The following is a 23098-nucleotide window of genomic DNA, read 5'->3' as shown; positions in this document are numbered from 1 at the left end:
TTTTTGTTTGGTTAGATAGATAAGAATGGATGGGATGAACATATTGAATTACTAATAAATAATAATATAAATTAATCATCATAAATTTTATCATAATTAATATAAATTATCAATTAAATATATCTATCATCATTAATTAACACTAATTTAAACTTAGTAATTACTAATTAATGTCAAAACAAGCTAATTATCACTAAACAATCACTAATAATCATGGTTCGCGAAAGTGGATGAGCTAATCCGACCAATTTGGCCGGATACACCCATCCAACATCTTCGTGGAATATTCTCTTTCTGGGTCACCATATCCAGTTTTGCCCACGAACCAAATGCATCAAAAACCTAGACGACCATCTCCCATCCAGACATATCCCACCAACCAAACACACCCTAAGTTAGTGTTGACGCTAAAAATAGTAACAACGGTCACACGCGTAGGCCTGTGAGTTAATTTTAGACCACTCCAGTGCAGGACCTAATTCTTAGAATTGTTGGACGTGCCAGTCAATTTGATTCTGTAACTAACAAGATATAACATAAAAAACAATTAACCCCGAAACCGCTATCGGTCGGATAGTCAATACCGTCCCAGGACCCTAGCCGATGAACTAGATGATCAGCTTTATAGGAATTTTAGGATAGCAGGTGTAATATGCTCAATCAGCTGTAGCTATGTCAGAAGTAGGATAAACATCAATCAGATTAACCAACCAATTAATCTTAAAAGATCGGACTCAATCGAGACAATCTTAATATTAATCAGCCGATCGAACCGATTTAACACTTATCGCATATAAGATTGATAGCCGATAGGAGACTAAATATACAATTTAATGTAAACTACAGCGCTATACCAATTACTAGCATAAAACAATAATAACCAACCACATGCATACTCATACCAAATCTAGAATATCGAACCTAACCAAGATAGTACATATCTAGATATAACCATGTATGAGATCAGCAGAGTATTACAGCATGCAAACAACAGAATAGCAAACAACTTATCCATTAACGCCAGTCGATCGAGCATACCTCTATAAACAGATCGCATCAAACAGACATAGATTGTACCTAACCAAGATCGTATGCGATCCAGTACGATATAATCATAGAAATATGAAAATCGATGAATTTAACAGATAAACCAACATATTACTTGAGATAATGCTAGCTAGAACTCCAACGATAAACCCTCACGAGCCCCCGATCTAATCTGACAATACAAACCCAGCCAACCAGATTGATCGGACCGAACCGAGATAGAATCAAGTTGACCGGAATCATGCTAGCAGATCAAACAGAAGAACTTGTGAGGATTTGATCCATAACTATTACTACTTTAAGCTAAACAGATCAAAGTAATAATAGAACTCAGCCCGATGCTCAACCAGGCAGAAGATCGGACGTAACCAAGACAGCCCTGTTCCAGTTGATCGACAGGTTTTGACAAACTAGAACTTACATTACAAAGCTGACAAACCCCGCGCCAAAAGTCCAACAAGTCAAAGGTTTTGGCGATGGGGCGAAGTTGATTGATCTAAAGATGATGAATAGATGATTTACAATGACCCCGGTCATACATATTTATACCCTCAGGTGGAGGCTAGTCCGTGTTAAACACGACATTCAACTTCTGATACAACTTCTGATAGATAAAAAGAAATAACAAGCTACTATGTAGATTCTATCTCTAAGACACAAGTCCCCATCGGACTCTAACAACCTCAGAGATAAACAAAAAATCTAAACTAACCCTAATTAACAGATAAAATTAAATTACACGGACTCTGATTATTCCCGAATCTATCTGTAACATTCTAGGCTTAATCGGACTCTATTTCTTACCCAATCCGGACTCCATTGGTTGTATCCGAGTCGTATTCCGCCTGGTCTTTTATCCGATTGCCCTTTTCCTGTTCGATTCGGTCTTTAATCACAGTTTAATCTCTAACGGCAATTATCTAAATTCTGGCGTTAACAGTTAGGACAGTACGAAGTTTCATCCGTCCATTCCGAGAATCAACAGACTAGATCTTATGCTATAGTATTCCATGCTATGGTATTTTTTATAGTATTTTGCCATAGTGCGCCGGGCTAATTTAAGCCATCCGATTTGCATCTACTAGTGATAGATGCAAGTGCCAAAGTTGCAGTTGCTATAACAACTTCAGCTGATCCGGATCCTTATTCCTGTGAGTATAGTTGGCCATAAGGCCCAAGGCCTAACGACCCGACCCAAGCACGACACGACCTAATCGGTGTCGGGCTTGGGCCGGCCCGACACGACCCAATTCAACAAAAATATTTTAGGACCTAAAATAGACTTAATTTATTCATATATATAGCCAAAAAAAGTATGCCAAATAGAATTATTCTAACTATATATATAACCCAAAAAGAGAGGGGAGAATAGACTTATTCAACAGGCCAGAGAAGTGAGAGATGACATATAGACTTATTTACTGAAGAAGCACGGTGGGCCATCGTGCCTTTGGGCCGGCCCAACATGGCCCGAGTGGTATTGGGCCATGCCTGGACTACCGGTGCCGCCCGTAGGCTAGCACGGCACGGCCCGTGCTAGCCCGACGCATTCCGGCATATGTCCAACCGTGCCTAGGCCGTGCCAGGCCGGGCGCCCATCTGGCCAACTATACCTGTGAGCGCGTCGATGAGCCTTCCCGCAGCGTCTTCTTCAGCATCGTGGATTGAGGCATGAACGGCGATCGTCAAGACCACTCACTACTACCTCAGTGCCCGAAGCATCTAATACTACAGAAAAGCATGATAATCACAAGTGTATTACTAATAAAAAAAACCCAACAACCATTAAAAAGAATATCAGAGGAGCGAATGAAAATGATTGTGTGCAGTACCTGCGTTCGTTGAACCACTTCCCTCCATGGATAGATACCAAGCAAACAATCCTGTACCAAAACACAAAGATTTAGTCAGATATTGGAATGCAATGTTTCAACTTAATTTATATCCCCACACCACACACACGCAAAGAGGTACAGGTACAGAGGTAAAGAGCGTTAAAAACAACGGCATGTAAGACCATCCTTGCCATTTCCAACCACACGGCAAACATACAGCATACACAACAGCAGAAAAAAGTAACTGCAGATACCAAAAAAAAAAAAACTGCCAACATCAACGAAAATTCCATCACGCCTCCACAGACCACAGTATTACAAATGCGCAGATCTGATTTATATCCCAAAAGTTACATGGAAACTAATCTTGATTTATGTTACATTAACTCATACTTATGTGGCAATAAGATTAAAATTGTACAAGAATAAAATTCCGAAGGCACATGGTGGGTGTACATTCACTCTAGCTGATAAGATGGCATTTTTCGTTCCATTTTATATTACAAAAATAATAAGCACAATTTAATTCTTAACCTGCATTGTGAAGGGAACCCAGAAATGAACCGTTTCTTTAAGCAGTTACACTAGTCCTAGTAAATGTTTGCTTCAGTTCTACAATGGTAATCTCTCTGGCAGGTCCATGTATGGCCTTGAGACCTTGACGCCTACTGTGGTGAGGTGAATGCAAGTGTTCAAGCTGCATTACTCTCCACGCACAGCTTAGATTTGCACACCATCATCTTCTGCGAATCATGAAAGTGATTTAACTACTACCTCTGTACTAAAATATACACATTTCTAGGTTGTTTAGTATAGACTAAGGCCGCGTTCAAGGCAGTAGGTAAGTTACTTACCTCCCTCATTTTCCGCGCGCATGCTTCCTGAACTGCTAAACGGTGTATTTTTTAAAAAAATTTCTATATGAAAGTTGTTTTAAAAAATCATATTAGTCTATTTCATATTTTTTAATAATTAATAATTAATTAATTATGTACTAATCTATTACTCTGTTTTCTGTGTTGGCTAAGTTAACTTACCCACGTCCCTCCCGAATGCGGCCTAAGGGGTGTTTGTTTCCCATGGACTTTTTTTACTCTCTGTCACATCGAATGTTTGGACACTAAATTAGAAGTATTAAATATAGATTATTAATAAAACCTACCCCATACTCTGGACTATTTCGCAAGACGAATCTATTGAGCGTAATTAGTCCCTGATTAGCGAATGTGATGCTACAGTAAACATTTGCTAATCATGGATTAATTAGGCTTAAAAATTTGTCTAATGAAATAACCTTTATTTATGCAATTAGTTTTGTTATGAGTCTATATTTAATACTTCTAATTTACGTCCAAACATCTGATGTGACAAGTGACTTAAAAAACTCCCTGAATCCAAACAGCCCTTAAGAAGAAATAAAAAAAATTCCACTTTAGTCATTTCAGTGGTCAATTTTTGAATTTTGAATTGATTTGATTCCCTTTCTAAGCATGTAGTTGCGTTTGGAATCATTGTAATGATTGAAATTATGAATAAGTGCAGAAATGCTTATACTGTGATATAAAATTTGAATATTAGAAATACTTACATCTTGAAACGGAGAAAGTAACAACATGTCATCTTTTTCTGGAAAATGTGGTGCTTGTTATCATTGACAAGAAGTACGTTGCAGTATTAAAACATAAAATCAGAATGTCTACATATTTCATTTGACAAAATGAAAAACTCTTAGTTAATTACAAGTTTACAGCAAAAATGGTATGGGTGGAAAAGGAGGGGGTATGAGCATGTCATATGGCAAAGGTCACGGAATGGAAAATACCAATATAAATTCCCTCGTTCCTTGACACATGGTTCTGAGGTTCATATATCATGCACATATTGGACATAATTTCGGGTTTTGAGTGAATAATGTTGTGCTAGAAATTCAAATTAGCATTTACAGGCAGACTATGGACAGAACTTTCAACCACTTAATTTGCTTATGATGCATGGCAAGAGCATGCTTGAGCAACTAGTTATCGCATTATGGAAAGAACAAATAAGGAATCTGCTGTGCAGAGTTGATCATGTAGAGTGCATTCCAAGGTTTTTATGAACGGACAAAAAACAACAGATAACTTAACTGACTGGATTAAGCAACAATCAGATATACAAGTGGCTGCTCAAAGCTACTCCTTGTGTTTTCAACCCTGTGATGGTTTCAGACGAACCAATGCACCATGTACATTACTCCATTTACAAAAAGGATACCTAAACATTTTATGAGGCAGGGTTCAGATCAAATTCAAAATGTAGCACAATGTCTAATGGATTTGTAGAAACACACCTAAAATATGATTTATATAAAAGGTAGGTAATAAAAATCACGCAAAGGCTGGGGTGAATATTCTCATCCAACATTGTGTTCTTCTTGAGAGTATTAAATTAATAAAAGATGCTCATAAATCATAATATGAAGCCGTAACATGCTCTGAGAACATTCTACAATTCTTTTTTTACTCATGATGTAATGAGACATCGAAACAAATAAAAAAACAGTCACCACTCATCTAATTATTGTAAGAAACAGATATACATAAGTACATAACTCCTACAAAAAGCACTGAGTAATGAGATCGTCATACGTACATGAGTGGCGCATGATATATATCCACTTCCTGGTTAAAATTTGCAATCACATTTCAGTTATCCATCTACCGAGTACTGGCAATTGTCTGTTGTAGCTGATCAGCAACAATCCTTGCAACAATTGCTGGTGAAAACCTCTCAACCATATCCTCCCTTGCCTTCTTACCTTTTCTCCTTGCTTCTTCTCGATCACTGAATACATGTCTCATCAAAGTCCTCAGATGATCAACAGATGGCTCAGCACAGAGATGACCCTTAAATGGTCCTTCTGTGACCTCAGCCATCCTGTCAATGTCCAATGGGTACCCATTCTCCTCAGTTAAGTACTCTGTTGGACCTGACCAATCCGTCACAATCACTGGCAGTTCCATGGACATGGCTTCCACCACTGGCCTGCCCCAGCCCTCACCACGGGATGGTAGCACAAAGGCATCCGCAGCCTTGTACAGCCTTGGAAGAGCAGATTGTGGGACATGCTCACCAATCAGCCGAACTTCTGCCCATCCATCCGTAGGCTCCTCAATGCTGGATTCTTTGACGAAACTGCGGATTTTCCTACTGAAGTCTGTGTCTGAGTGGTAGGCATTGATCAGCAGGTAAAGTGCAACATCATCAGCTCCAGAGAACTCCTGCAAGAAAGCTCTGAGCAGCACATCCCAACCCTTCCTCTGCTCCCATTTGAACACACTGAGAAACACAAAGCCTTTGCCTTTCGAGCCATCAAGGCCCAACCTTGAATCATCAAGCACCAGCACAGGCACACCAATTGGCAAAGGAAGTGCGGTGTGCTTGGCCGGATGAAAGAATCCTACATCCACAGCCTGCACAACTTTGACAACCTTGGAGGGATCCACCCCGCTCTTCACGAATGTCGATACATGGAAGTCGGTCGGCACCCAGATGGCGTCCATCTGGTTGCACCGTCTTACGTGCTCCGGTGAGAGGCGGTCCGTCTCAAACATTGTGCGCCCAATGACGAACGCCGGCTCGTCGTAGCCGGTGGGCGGGCAAGGCAAGGACTCGTACATCGGCGGGTACCATGCGCCAGGCTCGCTGTGGCAGACAACCACCGCGCGGGAGAGCTCACACCGCGCGGTGGCGAGCCTGTACGCCAACTTCTTGGATTGCTCGGGCAACCCGAGCCAGAACTCCGGCGACTCCAGGTCGCCGTGGTGGGCGATTGCGAGTGTGAAGTTCGCGCTGGCGGCGGTGGCGTGCTCGTCAAGGGAGGCGACGTAGGACCAGGCCTCGGAGCAGTAGCCGCCGCCGGAGGCGAAGGGGGCCATCCATAGAACACATGGTGGGCGTCCCGCGTCGGGCGAGGCATCCACCGAGGGGCGTATCTCCGTCGGGCGGAGCAGGGAAGACTTCGGCCCGAGGAGCAGGCGGAGGATGCGGGGGAGAGGATTGGGGGAGGCGGCGAGGAGGACGGCGAAGGCGACGGCGAGGAGAGCCGGCACCGAGAGGAGGACGCGGCGGTGCGGTTTGGGTTTGGGTTGTGGAGGGGGCGTTTGGATCGGAGAGCCTGGCATGGCTAAAGGGCGCGCGGAGACGGGTGGCCGGCGCACGAGGCCGGCCTGATTGGCCACCGGCGGCGAGCCTACTCCTCTCCTCGGCGACGGCGAGGCAGATCGCCCGGCGGCGAGGCCCAGCCCGAACAGCAGAAGAGTGGCGGTGAAAATTGGGTTTCAGCTTTCAAGTTTCACCAAATCGGGGGAATTTCACTATTTACCATCGTTACAAATACCAACTCTTCAAATACTCTCTTTGAATTTAGTCTTACAAATTTACCACAGGAGACATACAATTTCTTAACTATTTACCACTTTTGACTCCTTGACATGCCACGGTGGCTGCAGAAAACATTGGTGGGCCACACATGTCAGCGGTCCCTCCCATCTTCATCGTCTGGCCATCGACATTGTCATCGTCCCCGCTGCCACTAAGCGTACGGATCAGATCGCGGCGATGTGGGAGCAGGTGAAGGCGCCGGTTGTGGTGCCCCTGCTACGGCTCTCCGTGGCGGCGTGCCTCGCCATGTCCGTGATGCTGTTCGTGGAGGAGGTGTACCTGACGACGGTGCCCGTCGCCGTTCACCTGTTCGGCCGCCGCCCCGTGCACCGGTACCGCTGTGATCCCCTCGTCGTCGACGACCCCGAGCTCAGCGACACTGGCGCCACCTTCCCCATGGTCCTCGTCCAGATCCTCATGTACAGCGAGCGCGAGGTAATCAAGATGGAGAGCCATGCATCCATGCAGGTTGCAGCCATGCTGATCTCACTATCGGTTGCTACTGCTAATCCTTTCAAAAAAAAACTAAGAAAGAAGAGGAGGATTAATTTTTCTTTCTTTTTTGGAGCGTGGTTGACTAGTAGGTGTACAAGCTATCAATCGGGGCGGCGTGCGGGCTATCCTGGCCGAGGTTGTAGACGCGGGGCGGCGCCAGGCCGTGCTTCTTGTCGGATTTGGTGCCGGTGCTCTTGCCGGCCGTGTCGAGCGCGCCGAGGCAGCCCTTGATGGGCATCGGCGCTGTCGGCGGTGCGGAAGAGCAGTGATGGGCTTGTCGGCGATGATGCTGCGGGCGAAGGAGAAGTAGGCCATGTCGGGGCGGCCCCATGGCCCGTACTCGGTGAAGAACCGGAGGCTGGTGATGGGGAGGCCGTAGATGTGGTTGTAGGCGTGGGCGATGGCCTCGCCAGCCTTCTTGTTTGTTGCGTAGAGCGACGCCGGCTGGTCTGTGCGGTGGTCCAGCTAATTTAGTCTTGGCCGGGTCTCTCCATTCGCCATTTGCTACCGTTTTTCATAGTGGCAGCCACGTGGCATGCCACCTAGTCAAAAGTGGAAAATAGTTAAGAAATTGTATCTCTTCTGTGGCAAATTTGTAAGACTAAATCTAAGAAGGGTATTGAAGAGTTGGTATTTGTAACAATGGCAAATAGTTAAATTCCCCACCAAATTGTGGGTGAGAAGTTTAATTTGGAGAAAACGTGGTGTCTAACCTCCAGAAGTTTTAAAATATGCATGTTTGAATCTTGACTTACAGCCAATTTTAAAAAAAAACATCATAACTTCGTAAGTTTCTAAGAGTAAATTACTGTTTGTGCAGTTTTTATTGTCAAAGTTTTCTTTGCATCAGACATAAACATGTCTTTTCGATTTAGGCCATGTATTTTGTTAATTTTATAGCTTGGACCACCCAACTATATCTGACCTTTCTACAAAGATACCGCTTGCACATAGATCGTAAGAGTTTACCGGTGTGTTAAGAAATTATTTGGGGTGTAATGGATTCGAAGTGAAATATAAGTTTAAGGGTGGTTTAAATTAAGAAAAGATAGTTTGAATGTGTGTCCTGAGCAAACACTTTACGATAGGTTAGCCCGCAACTTCGCATGTATGTCAAGGCAACACATATATAAATACAACTGTGAGATAGCACGTTGAAGACTTTTGTGGATTAGATGATATTTTTGTAGCTAGAGAGACTAGTGGACATTGTAGGCGATTTTATTCTCATTGTTGTTCATTCTGATATGGTTTTCAACGAATGTAAAAATTAGTTTAGTCCACTCTCACTGTCTCATAATCAATCTTACGAAAAAATATTTATGAAAGTAGGCTCCTCCTCCACGAGTGAAAACTTTTGCTTGGAAGCTTCTTAGAGTAGCCATGTCAGTCAACTTAGCAAACCTCATTCACGTAATTCTGAGCATCCAATAGCTATGTTCAAAATGTGATGCACCTAGAAATAAAACTCGCCTCTCTTTAAGTGTAATTTCAGCAGACTAATCTGGTTCATCTCAAACTTCAACATAAAAAATGATGCTTTCACAATTAATAAAATGATCAAGAACAAGCAATGCTGCAGATGGTCTTGCAACAATGATGTTAATACTGTAGAAAATCGGGAAAGCCATAAATAATTACACCTTTAACTCAAATCGCTGGGGACCTATCAAAGTTAATAATGGAACACAAGCAATGTGCAATGCCTATAATTAGGCATATATTTATGGATTTTATCACTATTAGATGTGGCAATGTGACATTTAACCAATTGCCACCACATGTGTCTACGATATGTAGGCCCATCCACTTACTATAGGTACATGAGTGGCAATTTGTTAAACACCACTACTGTGGCAGCAAAAAATCCTTAATTGGATGCCCCTTAATTAGGAGACTCAACTTAAAGGACGAGAAATGGAAAATCAACAAACAAATGTAAGTGAGCCTCTTAATTTTAAATTGCCTCTATGAACATGGTGCTACGTGAAAGTGTATCTAGGCCCGCCAACATAATTGGAACATACTAATATCATGTTGATGGATATTTTGAAGTCATACTCTCTAACGCAAGTCTGGAAGGCGAATAAAAATGATGAGAAGATTGAAACAAAAGATATTAAAAATATTATGTACTCTTGTCATGTTCTTTGCTAGGACGTCGTACTATTAAGAGGGATGCCACACTTTTATAATTAGATCAACACTAATGCTCATCTATCTTTGTTCGAAGGCTTTGCTTCTGTCTTGAATCAGAATATTTGACCTAGCAATCAGAATATTCGATCCTTCGGAATTTCCGAGATGTTGAGCAAGTCAAGACTCTGTACGAAGTTATTCAAAAATAATCGGAATTCCTGATTCTAGATTAGAATTTCTAATACATCAGGATGTCCGAGACTTTGTCCAACTCACTACTTTGTCTTGATTTGATTCCCTCTAAGATTTTGTGTAACTCAGTTCTCTATATCAATTTAACTTTTCTTGTTAGAATTTCCAATTCTCCTATCAGAATTTCCGATCCTCTCTTTGGTAGTAATCTGAGTTTTTTTTTAATATATCAGTTGAGGATATATATTTTTTCATGGACCAAAATTTCTATTTAAGGCTAAAAGTGTCTCCTAATGGTTAAGTTTTGGGGTGTGCTGTAATCCCCAACTCTTTTCTAGGGTTAGCCATTCATTTCACTAAACAAAGTTTTAGCTAGAGTTTTATGCTTTCTTGTGCTTTGATTTTTGAGCGCATCTCCTCCTTCGATTTCCTCACTCATGCTTTTGTGTGCTTCACTTGGGTTTCTTTTGGAGATCTAGTGTGGTTGTTCTCTCTATCTTGAGTGCTAGGGTGAACCCCAAGGGTGGTGTGGTATTTATTACTTTTGGAGATTGATGACTCTTGAATGGCTAGGCATTGTTCTCGAGCCACATATTCATTTATGGTGTGCTACGAAAAGGTTGTGACGGTCAGATCTCACCTCCACAAGGGAAAGATACCACTATTGAAAGATAATTGTAATTTTGAAAGCTTAAGATGATACGGTTGGAAAAGACCCTGTTATTTATGAACTCCTTAACGGAGAGTAGAATATCCTCCAGTATTTGAACTTGAAATACATCTTCAAGCAAACTTGGTGATATCTCTATCTCTTTCAGTTTTTCTCTTGCTACTTGTTGTTGTTGTTAAATAGTTGATGTTTGTGCTTTCCTTGCATATTTGTGCATTTGTTCTATAGGTTGTGGTTTGCTCAGTTGTGTCATTCTGCATAGGAAATTCTGATTCTAATCAAAATTTCCAGCAGGCACAGGAATATTCGATCTTAATCAGAATATCCAATCAGATTTCCACTTTACGCTTTTGTATTATTTTGTAACCTTTCCTATTCACCCCTCTAGACCTCAAATGATCCTTTCACTGATGCTAATTGGAAAGACCAACTATCAAGAATAGGAAAATTCATTCATGATCCAACCCGTCATAAATGTTTGCTCATCCAAGCATGCATCCTGCTTGGTCGTCTTATTTGCAGGCAGAACTAGCTAGGATTTGGGTGGTTTGAAATATAATGAAAGATCTCCAAATTAACAATACAATTATCCTTTCAAACAACTCTAGTCTGATAGAAACCCTCACCTAGAATGATTTCATCACATCTCCGGGGCATTGGACCTTGAGGCACCCCTCTCCAAATTTCAAGTCATCCTGCAGGACCAATCGTTGCACATAAGATGGATCCCACAAAGACTAAATGGAGTAGGTGATTTGAGAACTATAGAATTAAGAGATCACCAACAGTGATGCCTACAAAAAGGGAGTTTCATAATCTTACACACACTTGTAATGCTCCCAACTTCTAGAATTGACACACTAATCCTTCGAGGGTTCAAAATTCTTGTGTACTTTGCATATAACTTCATTTTCTAATAAAGGTCATGAATTCTAAAACTTAATATTGCTTTATTAATTGCAACTAATATATGGACGAGTTCACCCTAATGTAGTTAACGATGCTATATGAAGCGATAGAAGAATATTGTAAGGTGCGATGGATAGAAGTTGAACTTAATAATTTAGTTCAACAGAGGAGGTCTAGTTATGTGGGTGTGTTTTATTATGAGCATAAGATGGATGAGACGTCAGTTTGACTAAGGAGACCTTGACAAAATAGATAATGCTCCCTCTTGTGCACTGAGTGGTTGAGCCATAAATGGCCTATCCATTTGCCTTCGTTCCATTTGCCTCCATTAGACTGGCCTGTGGTATCTAATCGGAAAGTGCTACGATGATCGTCCATTTGCTGCACAGACAAGACTAGGCATATCAAACCCTCCTAGGGGGCAAAGAGCTTCTCCCAACGTTATGTAATTATATCATTTTATAATATAACTTTGCTTGGGATGTGGATATCCCTAGAATTATATGAGGAACTACGCCAAGTGGAGGGACTTCTACCAATTGTCTCGTAAACCAAGCAACAAAGCACACAAGAGTAGGCTATTATGCACCACTAGAGCCCAAACATATCTACCTTGTGTCGACCATTCTAGGGGATTCTTGCATCAAATTTGTTGTGTACGGGCTTACCCTTGGATCAAACACAAAAAGGGATCAGCTTGTGCTCTTACTCTTAGCGCTCATTCTCGACGGTAGGTTTCTTAGGGGCTATTTTGTAGGATTTTAAGATTATGAGAAATAGCTAGTGAGAAGCCAATTTCTCAGAACCTAAAAAAGTTGGGTTTTTTCCAGCTACTAGCTTCTAGTTTATTATTTGGATTCTCCAACTCCAAACTCTTAGAAATTATGAGTTATGATCTTCTGTTCTAACTTAGGATTCTGCGAGAAGCTGCGGCTTCCCCTTAAAACATCTCCTTGCTAATGGATTCATGTTCAAAATGATGAGAAATACAGATCTAGAGTGAGTACCGAGCTCCATAATTTACAATTAATTAATTAATTTCTCACAATTCGCAACACACATACGATACATGTACATTGTGTTCACCTTCTAACGGCTTTTCTAAAATTAAATTAACAGGAATTAATTAATCAACATATATACATACATAATCGAAACCGTCCGTCCGTACCATCATGCATGCAAATTGCACGATGTCTCGCACTCTACGTACACAAACAAATATATACGTACGTGTATCCGTATAGACGAAGTAGCTACGACGTGCATGTACTGTACGCGCGCGCTACGCCATCAGGTACTCGGCGAGGCCGCTCATGACGCGGCCGACGTACGGGTGGCGGTGGTCCTTGTACCAGCAGCGGCGGTTGAAGACGAGCAGCATCTTCTCGCACTGGTGCTCCGGCAGGTCGCCAAGGAGCCTCCGGCCGCCGCCGGAGGAGCGCCCGGCGACGAACATCTCATGCCCGTCGAACACGACGACGCACCCGCCGCCGCGGCGGCGGCAGGCGCCCGAGGTGGCCTCCCGCCAGTAGGAGCTGAAGAGGGTGACCCCGCGGAGGTAGTTGCCGGCGCACGCCCACTTGCAGACCAGCCTCGCCCGCGCCACCGGCTGCAGGAACGGCAGCTGCACCTCCCTGCCGGTGTCGGCGCGGAAGCTGTGGTAGAACTCGCTCCGGCCGCCGCCGTGCACGGCGTAGCAGCTCAGGTGCATGTTGTCCGCCATCCGGTTCTCCACGAAGATGTGGTAGTCCTGGTCGGAGCTCGCCTCCCAGCTCGACACCGCGCCCTCCGCCGCCGTGATGGCGGCGGCGGCGGCGAGGAGGAGGGCGGCGGCGACGACGGCGTCGTGGGCTCGCCGGCCGGCCATCGTCTGTGTATCTAGGGTTTCGTCGTCGCCGGTGGCCGACGGTGGGCGCCCTTAAGTAAGTAGTCTTTTAAGGGTGGCTTCAATGGATTAAGGGGTCAACAATGCATGGGCTGATCTTTTATTAGATTGTGCTTATAATAGGTCGAAGCTTCAAATTATTTCATTCATTCATTAATTTATAGCTCTATTAGGTTTACCACGTGTGTGATTTTCAATTTTTGGTGGATGAGAGCATGTTTTTGGATCGAAAAGGCAAAAATATTGCTACCTTATTTTAGATCTATATAACAGTAGTTAACTGTTTCATTAAAAAAAGGAGTTGCCCAACTATGTCCAAAGTACGGCAACTTACGGGCTGAAATAGGGAACATCATATTTTATTTTCACCAGTACTTCTGTGAGCACCAAGAATACAATGGAATTTTTTCACATGTAAAAGCCATTTGGGTATTGGGTTAAGACATACAAAACTTCCTCATTTTTCCTATCTTGATGGTCATGCAACAATAGCAACAAACATTCAACGTAAGATCTTTGATACAGAATGAATATGGGAAAAGGGGAAAAAACACAAGATCTCAACCACGAAGTCATGTGGATCCAGACCCTTGGGACGCCTGCTGCTGGATCTCCTGCTTCCACATTCATACTGGTTGGAAGCAAACAACCAGTGATTATGCCTCGTGAATAAACTTTGATGTGAATACAAGTGCCAATTAAATCATAAATGCATTAAGCGTACTTACGGATGAAAAAGTCAGTCCGTAAAAATCATGTTAGTTGCATACTTCCATGTCAAAATTGATAAAGGGCTCCTTATCCATTGGAATCTGTTCTTGATGGAACAATATTTTATCAGAAATGAACTAAACATAAAATAAAAGTATATAAGATCCCAATCCTAAGCTCCTAACTCATGTACCTCTTTACTTGTAGCCAACTTCTTTCATCAAGTGTCGATAGCTTCGCCCTCGCATCACCCTTTGCCATAAGAATGCTATTGATTCTTGAAAGCTCAATTGTAACCTCTGCTGAACAAGCCTAGATAAATCCATACAAAAGAAGAGCATTAGGTTACCAAATGTATCCTGCAGCATGCAAGGAGCACAGGAACAGACCATCTAGCAAGGCAACGCTGAATTCCACGAGTGATTGGCCGCATGAAGGATGGATCTCTTTGTTGATAAAGTAGACCAACCTAATACAATGCAATCATGTGAGCATTCATTATACCGGCACAATCAAGATTGAAATAGCAGTTAACCAGAATACCTCCGACATGGCAACTGCAGCAGGATCATCGAATATTTCCAGGCTGTCATCTGCTAAATAATTTACCTGTGAAAAACACATATTCAAATTCACTGAAATCCACGAATTCCATAAACTGATTATGCAAAATGTTATAAAAACTTTCTGTCAAAAGCTTAAAAGCATATATCTTCTCCATACATTGGAAACAAAGGGTATTTGTAACTTTCCAGTACTGTGCCATGCTTATATCTACAGCTAACATAATCAAGAACTGCAAATGCCTGGCTTGTAGAAAGGACAGTTTTATTACCCCGAATTCAGTGTTTACAAAAGATTGCACGAAATCCATTAGTTGAATCTTTGCCCACTTATAGGACACATCAGGGTTATCCCCTTGAGGTGGATGTCTCCATGGTGCACCAAAAGACAATCTATTTTCTGGTACTTTTCCATCACGGACATCAGATGCAAACTTCTGTATCATTCCTAATGCTGTCTCCATTGCAGGATTCACAACAGAAACCTGTTATCAAAAATGAAAGAACAGTCAGGTTTTCTCCTCTTACTATAAATTCATCTTAGCAATTCTGATATTCATACACAATAATGATGGAATATTACAAAATTGTAACTAACTCAGCTTCAATTTAAATTTTACTTACTTGCAAGTGTGCCAGGTATGTGTCAATAATTTCCTCGATATTTTGATCATGCAAAACCCTGCAATGCAATGGAGATTTAATAACGATTACAGTTATAAGAAAGATGGTACAGTACAAGTAACTAAGACAGATCATTGATCATCTTATTAATGGTTTTAAAAACTGATATTTTTGGTGACACTGCACTACCAAATAGACTAATGTGAATCTGCTAAAAAATACAAACTTCGTTGAATAGTAAAGACGGACACTGTTGAGTTCATTGAGTTTGTTGCAAAGAATAGAAACATCCATGCTTGGTTAGTTAGCCGTTCCTGTGATTCCATGAAAAATAGTTTGCAAGCTACATAGTAACAAGCAATCAAGCATAACATGAGACCTCAAGAAGTAATTGAAATACCACCAGCAAATATTGTAAATAAATAATACACACTATCAGCATAAAGTAAAACAGAAAAGAACAATGGCAGGTGAGGTGCATGTTGCTTACCCCAGGTTGTCTGCATTCTGCTTCAACATATAAATCTCAGACAATTGCCGTGGGTTTGGCCCAAGAACCTCATCCACAACTTTCCACTACAACTTCAATAAACATCATGAAGAAATTATGCATCAAGTTTGCAGAGGGGTAAAATAAATGAATGCATCTTGAGCAGATAAAAGGAAATCTTAGCAGGCATTACCTCATTCTCACTGAAGAATTCAGGGACCATATGCAACTTTGCTTCCTGTGGTGTCCAACCAAATGTCTGTACCATCCAATTATCATTATGTAAGTAAATAAAGAAAATGGAAAACGGTGCAGCAGTACAGAGGTAAAATGAGAATACCTCACGAGAAATAAATATATTAGGAAAACCAAAATCAACAAATGCCTGTGAAGAATAGTACCTGCAAGGATTAGAAGATGAACATGAATCCATTAGTTTACATATAGAATGTCCTTAGCACAGTACAGCAGATTATTTAATTTACAGAAATAAAATACTCCATTAGACAACAAGGAAACTATTGAAGTCAGGGATGAAAAGGAAAGCTATGTTAATGTAGTTCTGGGACTGCATTTATGGTACAATAACTTGTTCACAAGTAATCATGAATATATAGGCATACAGTTTTGAGTTATAAGTTAACGCACTACCCTGCAATGTTTTGTGATATATATGAGAACACATATGTACAATCAAACACTCACCCATCCGAGGTTGAGATAATGACTGGCAAGCATTGTTCATTGGCACCAAGTGCGATCACCCTCCAAATCAAGCTATCATGATACATTTCCGCAGGTACCATCGTGTCATCCTTGCAAGTCGCCTTCCTCAGAACATCCACATTGTTCAGCACCAGCTTTGGCTGCAAGACAACATCCACACAACCAAAATAACATATCATCAACACTCAACTAATATTTTAGTAAACAACAGTTAGACCAAATTCAGAACCAAACCGATACCATATTTACCTGAAAGAAATCGATCTCTGCCGCACCTGACAGCACATCCAACAACAAGCATGGCCAGTCGGTTGCGGAATTGGCCAGTGGCCTCGACAACCGCCTAGTCCTGTTCATCTCCAGCACAGCCTCCTTACGCCACCCCTCCTGCATCCCGAGCACCTCCTTGGCCACACGCAGCGCCGCCATTGCCTCCTGCATGTACGCCCTCTCCTCCATGGAGCAGCTGGTCACCTCCTCCTCACCAATGCAGAATGGCGTGTCCTCCCCACGGGCTGAGGAGGACGCGGCGAGGACGGCCCTCGCCCACAGCGCCGGCACGGGGTTACTTCCGCCGCCGCGCCGGGCCGGGGCAGCCGTGCCCGCGAGGCGTGCCAGCGCGGTGTGGATGCCGTGGGAGCGGGAGAGCGCGGCAAGCACGTCCTTGGAACCGACGGCGCCGCGGAGCACGGCAGCGCGGGCGAGGCCCTCGAGCGCGGACTCGAGCCGGAGGCGGAGGTCGGGGAGCGAGGGGGGCGGCGTGGGGTCCTCGGCGAGGAGCGACCACGGGGCGGGAGAGGGGCAGAGGAAGTCGACGAAGGCGGCGGCGTGCGGGGGCTCGGACCACCGCGGGAGGAGGCGGCGGAGGAGGAGGGTCGACTTGCCGACGCCGCGGGGCCCGTGGAGGATGAGCGGCTGCGGCACGCGCGGGCGGAGAGCGTGGTTGTGGAGGACCGTCTCGAGGACGGGCCGCGGGATCACGCGCCACGCCCGGCGGGAGCCGCCCCCTGCCCCCGCCGCGGCGGCCATGGCCAGCGGCGGCGGCGCGGCCAGGTGGTAGGGTTTTTGCTGGGGTTACAGCGGAGGAATGGGGCAGAGAGAGAGAGGAGCGGTGAGTGGAGGCGAACACGGCCACATCGCAGTGTGTTCTTTGGACTATGGGCCGGGCCGGGCTGGCCGGGCTGGCCGGGTTGGGCTGGTTGGGCCGGTGAGAATCCACGTCTGTTTGTTTGGCGTTGGCGGGATGGTCCATGATGGAGATTTAGCCCATACAAAATGAGGTGCGATCCTCGGCCATCCAGGTAGATGGGCCGAGGGAGCTCATAGTCACGTGCCTTTTTTCTTTATTTGTACATATTTTTTGTTTGAATAGTCGAAAAAGTGTACGTATTTTTGAAAGTTTTACAGATCTGTACCTCTAAGCTCTAACATCATCTGTGAGGCCGAAGGGCGTTTTATGTGATGTGACATATGACCGTTAAATTAGAGCTGGCATAAGAACAATACCTAGTTTTTACTGCCTCTGTCCCATATTAAGTTCAACTTTTAGTTCTTAGATATAATGTTTCGACTTTTCGTCTTTGAAATTTTACGGGACATGCAATTTTTTAGGTTGGACGAGGCTGCCTGCAGAAAGCAAGGATGCCATGCGGTGGGCAGGATTCCATGTCGTCCTTATTTTCCGCAACATAACGAATGCATACGCAATGGCTTGCTCGCCGCTCGTCGTTGGAGCTGATTTCGGCACTTTTCGTGGGGGATGACTTTATGTTGTCCTCCAAGACCCCTACACGCCCCGTCCAAGGACGACAGACACCGTGCGCTATCGCAAGGTTTTCCAACATCGGCGCCACGTTCCGAACGAATCCTTGGCCTCGCCGTCGTCGGCTAACTCTTCGTCCTCATCACCAATCCGTGTATACAAGGGAGCGAGCAGAGCACTCCGGCGCGGCGGCGGCGGCGGCACCGGCCAGCCATCATCACGGATGTGATGCTATTCATCCTCGTCTCCGTCTTCTGCGCGCTGCTCTCCGCTAGGGTAGCGGCGATCCTGATGGTGAGGATCCTACGCCATGTCTGCATGCATGTCTGACGCCGTCCCAACGTTGTATACATGTACATGCGTGCATGTTCTTGTTGCGGCGTCAATCAAGGCGTGGAAATTGTGTGCCACCATTTTATTGGGCTGATTAGGAGGAAGCGTGAAATTGAGTTTTTTTTCTACGTAATTGAGGAATATTTAGAGATGTTGATGTTCTTGAGAGATGTAAAACTATGTCCGTACGGTGACACGTGAATGTTAAAATTCCACATTTGTTACCGAGTCGCTCTTCGGATGAACAAAAAAGAACTTGCAAATCGAATATGTTCCTGCAGGCCACGGCATCAAACTATATATTAGCCAGTATTGAGGAAAACAAGATTCAATGTTCACTTCAAAGAAATGCTAATTGTGGAATACCTGCACTGGGGGTATCCGTAGACTATGTGTATACATGCAGTCGTAGGGGTACTGAATAGGAAGGAGATTATATCTGTATGGTATCAACTGGAGTTTGGTAACTGTAGGATTGCATGCTGCTCATACCGGCTCCGAGTTGTAACCGAATTAGGATAAATCTTAGTCTTATCAAATTAGGATTCTATCTATAAGCCCTATCCCCTACTATATAAGGGGGACAGGGACACCCCTCATAGGGGACGACCAGACAGACGACATATTCAGATCGACTATTTTCTAGTTGATCTATCCACAACCCAATACAATCACCAAGTAGGAGTAGGGTATTATCTCGCTAGTCGAGAGCCTGAACCTGGGTAACCCTGTGTCTTCATCCTAACCATCGATCTTTACGCCTCGCTAGTCACCCCATATATTGCCGACATCCAAATCGTCGACAGTTGGCGCGCCAGGTAGGGGAAGCTACTTTGAGGTCTTCGACGAGATCAATGGATCTAAACTCAAAGATCATGAAGACAAAGTTTGTCCCGGGGCAAACCTTGAAGTTCGGCGGCATTGGATTCCGCGTCGATCAAGGTGGTGCGCTCTCCTACACGTGTTCAGATTCATCTGAGCTTGAGGAGGAGGTGTGCCGCTTTGGACCAGGCAACTCGGCGCTACTTCAAGATGAGATCCAATCTAGATCTCACCACACCGAGCTGCAGTCTCTTGAGTCGACACTTCCGCCACTCGGGATTAAGGTCAATGCAAAGCTGACTACTCAAGTCGCCGCATCAAACTCCTGCAGCAGCTCGGGAAGATTTGTTCCTCCTAGAGAGGTCTTCACCATCACTTGGGCAATAACGAACGAGGCTGAGAAGAAGCACCAAGAGGAGCAAGTAGCCAAGCTGGCCGGAGACCAGCAGCAGGAAGACGAACGCCATCGACTTGAAGATGAATCAAGACGCCAATGTGAGAATCAATCTCACAAACAACTAAGGAGCCAACCGCGCAAAGTGTAGCGCGATCTACTCCACGCTCGGGTTGAGGGGCATGCCGTCTTTAAGACCCCTCAAAAAAACATCCAAGCGGCAGTGGATCTACTCGGCGATGTCATTCAGCAGCTTCCTCAACAAGATCTACCGGTGGTTGAAACCATCAACAAGGTCAATGCAATGGTAACAACACCTGCGATCCAACACTCGTTGCAGCACAACTCGATAATACCACCGGTACGGTCGGAGGCTCAGTCGTCTAGGTCACCCCGATCTAGATCGAACGTTTCCAAAAGACCATCCGGATCTCGGCCACCGACTGATAACAGATCACGCCGAGCATCTCCTGAGCCCTGAGCAGAGGAAAGACACAGTCAGTAAGCAACGCCGCCTCAATGATGAAATCCGCTGACTGGATAAACAACGCTAGGATCTTGAGGCCGAGAAGAAGTGTCTCTATCAGAAAGATAGCTTCGACCTCCGCCGAAAGATCGAACATGAACGTCAAGCCTGTCAGGAAGGTCACCGTCAAGATCACGAACATCGGAGCCATAGCCGGGGGTCTAGGCATCTGTCACCCGAGAGCTCAGGGATCGACATGGTCGATGGTGTAGCGGCCTTCACCAAAAACTTGAGCCAGCTTACTTAGCCGACTGGTTTCAAGCCAACTGGTACCAAGAAGTATGACGGCTCCACCGACCCCAAGGCTTGGCTAACGGTGTACACCATGGCTATCCAAGCAGCTGGCGGCGACACTAAAGCAATGGCCAACTATCTACCAGTCGCTCTAGATGAGTCAGCTAGACATTGGTTGTTGGGGCTGTCGGGATGGGCACATGCCGCGAAGCCAACTCATCTGATGACTAAGACATATACAATAGTAAAAGACTACTAGCAAACAGATTAACACCAAGCATGATTGAAGTCTGCCCAGTGGCCAAGATGAAACGAGTGGTCACCAATGACCCTAGTTTTGAACAGAAGGTCGTAGGTCCTTCATCAACTTCATCCTTGTCCCGAGTGGTGATCCCATCACCACACCGAATGAATGCACCGCCACCGTGTCGGACGCATCAAATTCATTGCCACTGAGTGGTAATCTATTTACCATGTCGGCCACGTCTCTCTTCGACATCAGGATCGTCACCACCAAATTGTGATCGCATCCGTATGTCGATTGTCATTATCGCCATCCAGTGGTGATTTATGGAATATCGAACAGCTAAGTCCCTTTCATACTTAGTACATTTTCTGTAAAAGTTTCCTCTTTCTCCATCCTTCGACTGCCCACGCTGAGTGCTTTTTACCCCCAGCAAGCCAGTCGGGGGCTACACTGTATCATGTCATACTGTTCCTTTAAAAGTATATTGTTTAAAAGCTCTTTTTTGATCATGAGATCAATATCTGAATAAAGCTAAACAAACTTTGTGGCTACGCCCTACTTACTGTACCAAACTGAGTAATACGCTACGCTCCACGCTGCCTAAATCTACTCGAGGGCTGTCAGGATGGGTACATAGCACAAGTTTACACAACTCATTTCAGATTGCGAGATCTAAATCAGAATAAAGACTTAAAGCAATAGTAAAACAATTTACATTACAGACAAGCAAATGTCTTGCAAAAGACTGGTTACTGCTAATGGCTACATTTCCTATTTGCAGGTCAACGGTCCGAACTATGGACTCAGCACCGGCTTCAGCCTCCTCCACTAGTGCCAACACCTTCTCCGAGTAGCAATTGGCTATAAAATCTTCAACGGTGGCTAAAAAGACTACCCAGGGGCAAAGAGACTTCATTATGGCGAAGGCTTAACGAGCTGCTATCATCGCCATGTTCCTCGCCTCCTCGGCCACATGCCCGGGTACCTCTTTAAAGCCTCTCAAGGATTTTATTGCGTGGCATGGAGCTGAAGCTGGTCACCATAGTCTCGAACAACCTGAAGATCGCCAAGGCTGCAGAAGCAAACCGGTCCCGAATAGCCTCGACTACTTTAAGTCTGGCCTCGATATCGGTTACTGCGCCATGAGTGCTCTATCACACCAAATCTTCAAAATTGCCGAACTAAAACAGTTTAACGGCCTAGCGGACCGATGCGTAAAACTCGGTGCTGGCATCGTTGATACCATGTTGATAAGAACGTTGCGAGTTTATGGTTCGCCCAAACAGTGACATAAAATTCATGATTTCTCACATTTCGGGAATCAACAGTGCGCCCATATAATGGGGCTATAACTATTTTTACACAGACACTATTTGATATCGCCCAGGATACTTAATTGCGCTTTTTAGCCTGTGCCTAAACTTTGAGTAAACCCGAATATACTCAGCACTAAGTACTCGGCTGTAACGGTTAGGCAGTACTGTATAACCTACCCTATGGGCACAATGATATGTAAATTACATGTCTGAGGAGACACAGCACAAAAACTATCTCCAAACCACTCGGGTTCAAATTGCTCAGAAAGAGCAACTAGTGCTAGGTACCACTCGGGTCCGGAAGCACTCAGAACAGTATTGCTCAAGTCGAAAAACTCAAAACAACGAGAAACATCTCTTGGGTAACAGTCCATAGAAGACTCTATGTTTAATTGTTACGCATTTAAGTATAGAGTCGGGGGCTACACCTATTAGGTGCATCTCAGCCTTTTTTATATAGTCTCGAAAAGACTCTATGTTTAATTGTTACACATTTAAGCATAGAGTCAGGAGCTACATCTAATAGGTGCATCTTCGATTCACCTATTCCTTTCTTCCATTCGGAGCCATCCACAGCCTCTACAATCATCACAGAGTACTCGGGATCACTCGGGAAGCACTCGGGGAGTGCCCGGGAAGCACTCGGACAATGTCAAGCATACTGTGCGAAGATACGCCTGATGATCAACAATTTACAAAGATGATTTGCGTGGCTATGTACGACTCCGAGGGCTGCTGTGGAATACCTACGGG

At 44.3% G+C, this 23098-nt stretch overlaps 4 protein-coding genes across 8 annotated transcripts; 1 reads left to right on the top strand and 3 right to left on the bottom strand.

Annotated features, from left to right (window-relative positions):
* Window positions 1-2325: 2325 nt before the first annotated feature.
* On the bottom strand, window positions 2326-7173 carry LOC102702035. Of its 5 annotated transcripts, none has more exons than XR_005812514.1 (3): window positions 5514-7151; window positions 2880-2930; window positions 2326-2775 (listed from the first exon to the last, which is right to left on the bottom strand). XR_005812514.1 is itself a non-coding variant. In XM_040527861.1 (1 exon), the coding sequence occupies exon 1, from the start codon at window positions 7043-7045 to the stop codon at window positions 5579-5581; it is 1467 nt and encodes a 488-aa protein (XP_040383795.1). In that variant the 5' UTR covers window positions 7046-7173; the 3' UTR covers window positions 5352-5578. The 5 variants fall into 5 exon arrangements, 1 of the variants encoding a protein (XP_040383795.1); XR_005812515.1 differs by having other exon boundaries at window positions 2326-2769; window positions 5514-7131; XR_005812517.1 differs by lacking the exons at window positions 2326-2775; window positions 2880-2930 and adding exons at window positions 4490-4508; window positions 5009-5135 and having other exon boundaries at window positions 5514-7131.
* LOC107304865 (probable glucomannan 4-beta-mannosyltransferase 9) lies at window positions 7151-8489 on the top strand. Its single transcript, XM_015840757.2, has 2 exons — window positions 7151-7739; window positions 7889-8489. The coding sequence occupies exons 1-2, from the start codon at window positions 7482-7484 to the stop codon at window positions 7940-7942; spliced, it is 312 nt and encodes a 103-aa protein (XP_015696243.1). The 5' UTR covers window positions 7151-7481; the 3' UTR covers window positions 7943-8489.
* A 4232-nt stretch (window positions 8490-12721) lies between these two features.
* On the bottom strand, window positions 12722-13579 carry LOC121055379. Its single transcript, XM_040527844.1, has one exon. The coding sequence runs from the start codon at window positions 13577-13579 to the stop codon at window positions 12995-12997; it is 585 nt and encodes a 194-aa protein (XP_040383778.1). The 3' UTR covers window positions 12722-12994.
* A 357-nt stretch (window positions 13580-13936) lies between these two features.
* Window positions 13937-17802, bottom strand: LOC102701296. The gene is made up of 12 exons (XM_006661026.3): window positions 16961-17802; window positions 16691-16851; window positions 16326-16386; window positions 16179-16244; window positions 15986-16071; window positions 15496-15553; window positions 15144-15356; window positions 14852-14917; window positions 14698-14777; window positions 14502-14620; window positions 14326-14409; window positions 13937-14228 (listed from the first exon to the last, which is right to left on the bottom strand). Exons 1-10 carry the CDS (start codon window positions 17738-17740, stop codon window positions 14506-14508), a joined length of 1686 nt encoding a protein of 561 aa, XP_006661089.2. The 5' UTR covers window positions 17741-17802; the 3' UTR covers window positions 13937-14228; window positions 14326-14409; window positions 14502-14505.
* Between the last annotated feature and the right edge of the window lie 5296 nt (window positions 17803-23098).

This window comes from Oryza brachyantha, chromosome 9, assembly GCF_000231095.2.
Source record: "Oryza brachyantha chromosome 9, ObraRS2, whole genome shotgun sequence".
Taxonomy (NCBI): domain Eukaryota; kingdom Viridiplantae; phylum Streptophyta; class Magnoliopsida; order Poales; family Poaceae; genus Oryza; species Oryza brachyantha.
The sequence above is the reverse complement of the archived record's forward strand: the minus strand, read 5'-3'. Positions and strand labels throughout refer to the sequence as shown.

What these genes read in the sequence shown, in the direction of transcription:
- LOC102701296 (XM_006661026.3), bottom strand. Translation starts at nt 17,740, where the DNA reads ATGGCCGCCGCGGCGGGGGCAGGGGGCGGCTCCCGCCGGGCGTGGCGC. An exon ending in CAGAGATCGATTTCTTTCAG is followed by an intron (nt 16,852 to 16,960) that starts GTAAATATGGTA and finishes GTTGTCTTGCAG; the next exon opens with CCAAAGCTGGTGCTGAACAA. An exon ending in AATTCTTCAGTGAGAATGAG is followed by an intron (nt 16,072 to 16,178) that starts GTAATGCCTGCT and finishes TTGAAGTTGTAG; the next exon opens with TGGAAAGTTGTGGATGAGGT.
- LOC102702035 (XM_040527861.1), bottom strand. Translation starts at nt 7,045, where the DNA reads ATGCCAGGCTCTCCGATCCAAACGCCCCCTCCACAACCCAAACCCAAA.
- LOC121055379 (XM_040527844.1), bottom strand. Translation starts at nt 13,579, where the DNA reads ATGGCCGGCCGGCGAGCCCACGACGCCGTCGTCGCCGCCGCCCTCCTC.
- LOC107304865 (XM_015840757.2), top strand. Translation starts at nt 7,482, where the DNA reads ATGTGGGAGCAGGTGAAGGCGCCGGTTGTGGTGCCCCTGCTACGGCTC. An exon ending in TCATGTACAGCGAGCGCGAG is followed by an intron (nt 7,740 to 7,888) that starts GTAATCAAGATG and finishes GTTGACTAGTAG; the next exon opens with GTGTACAAGCTATCAATCGG.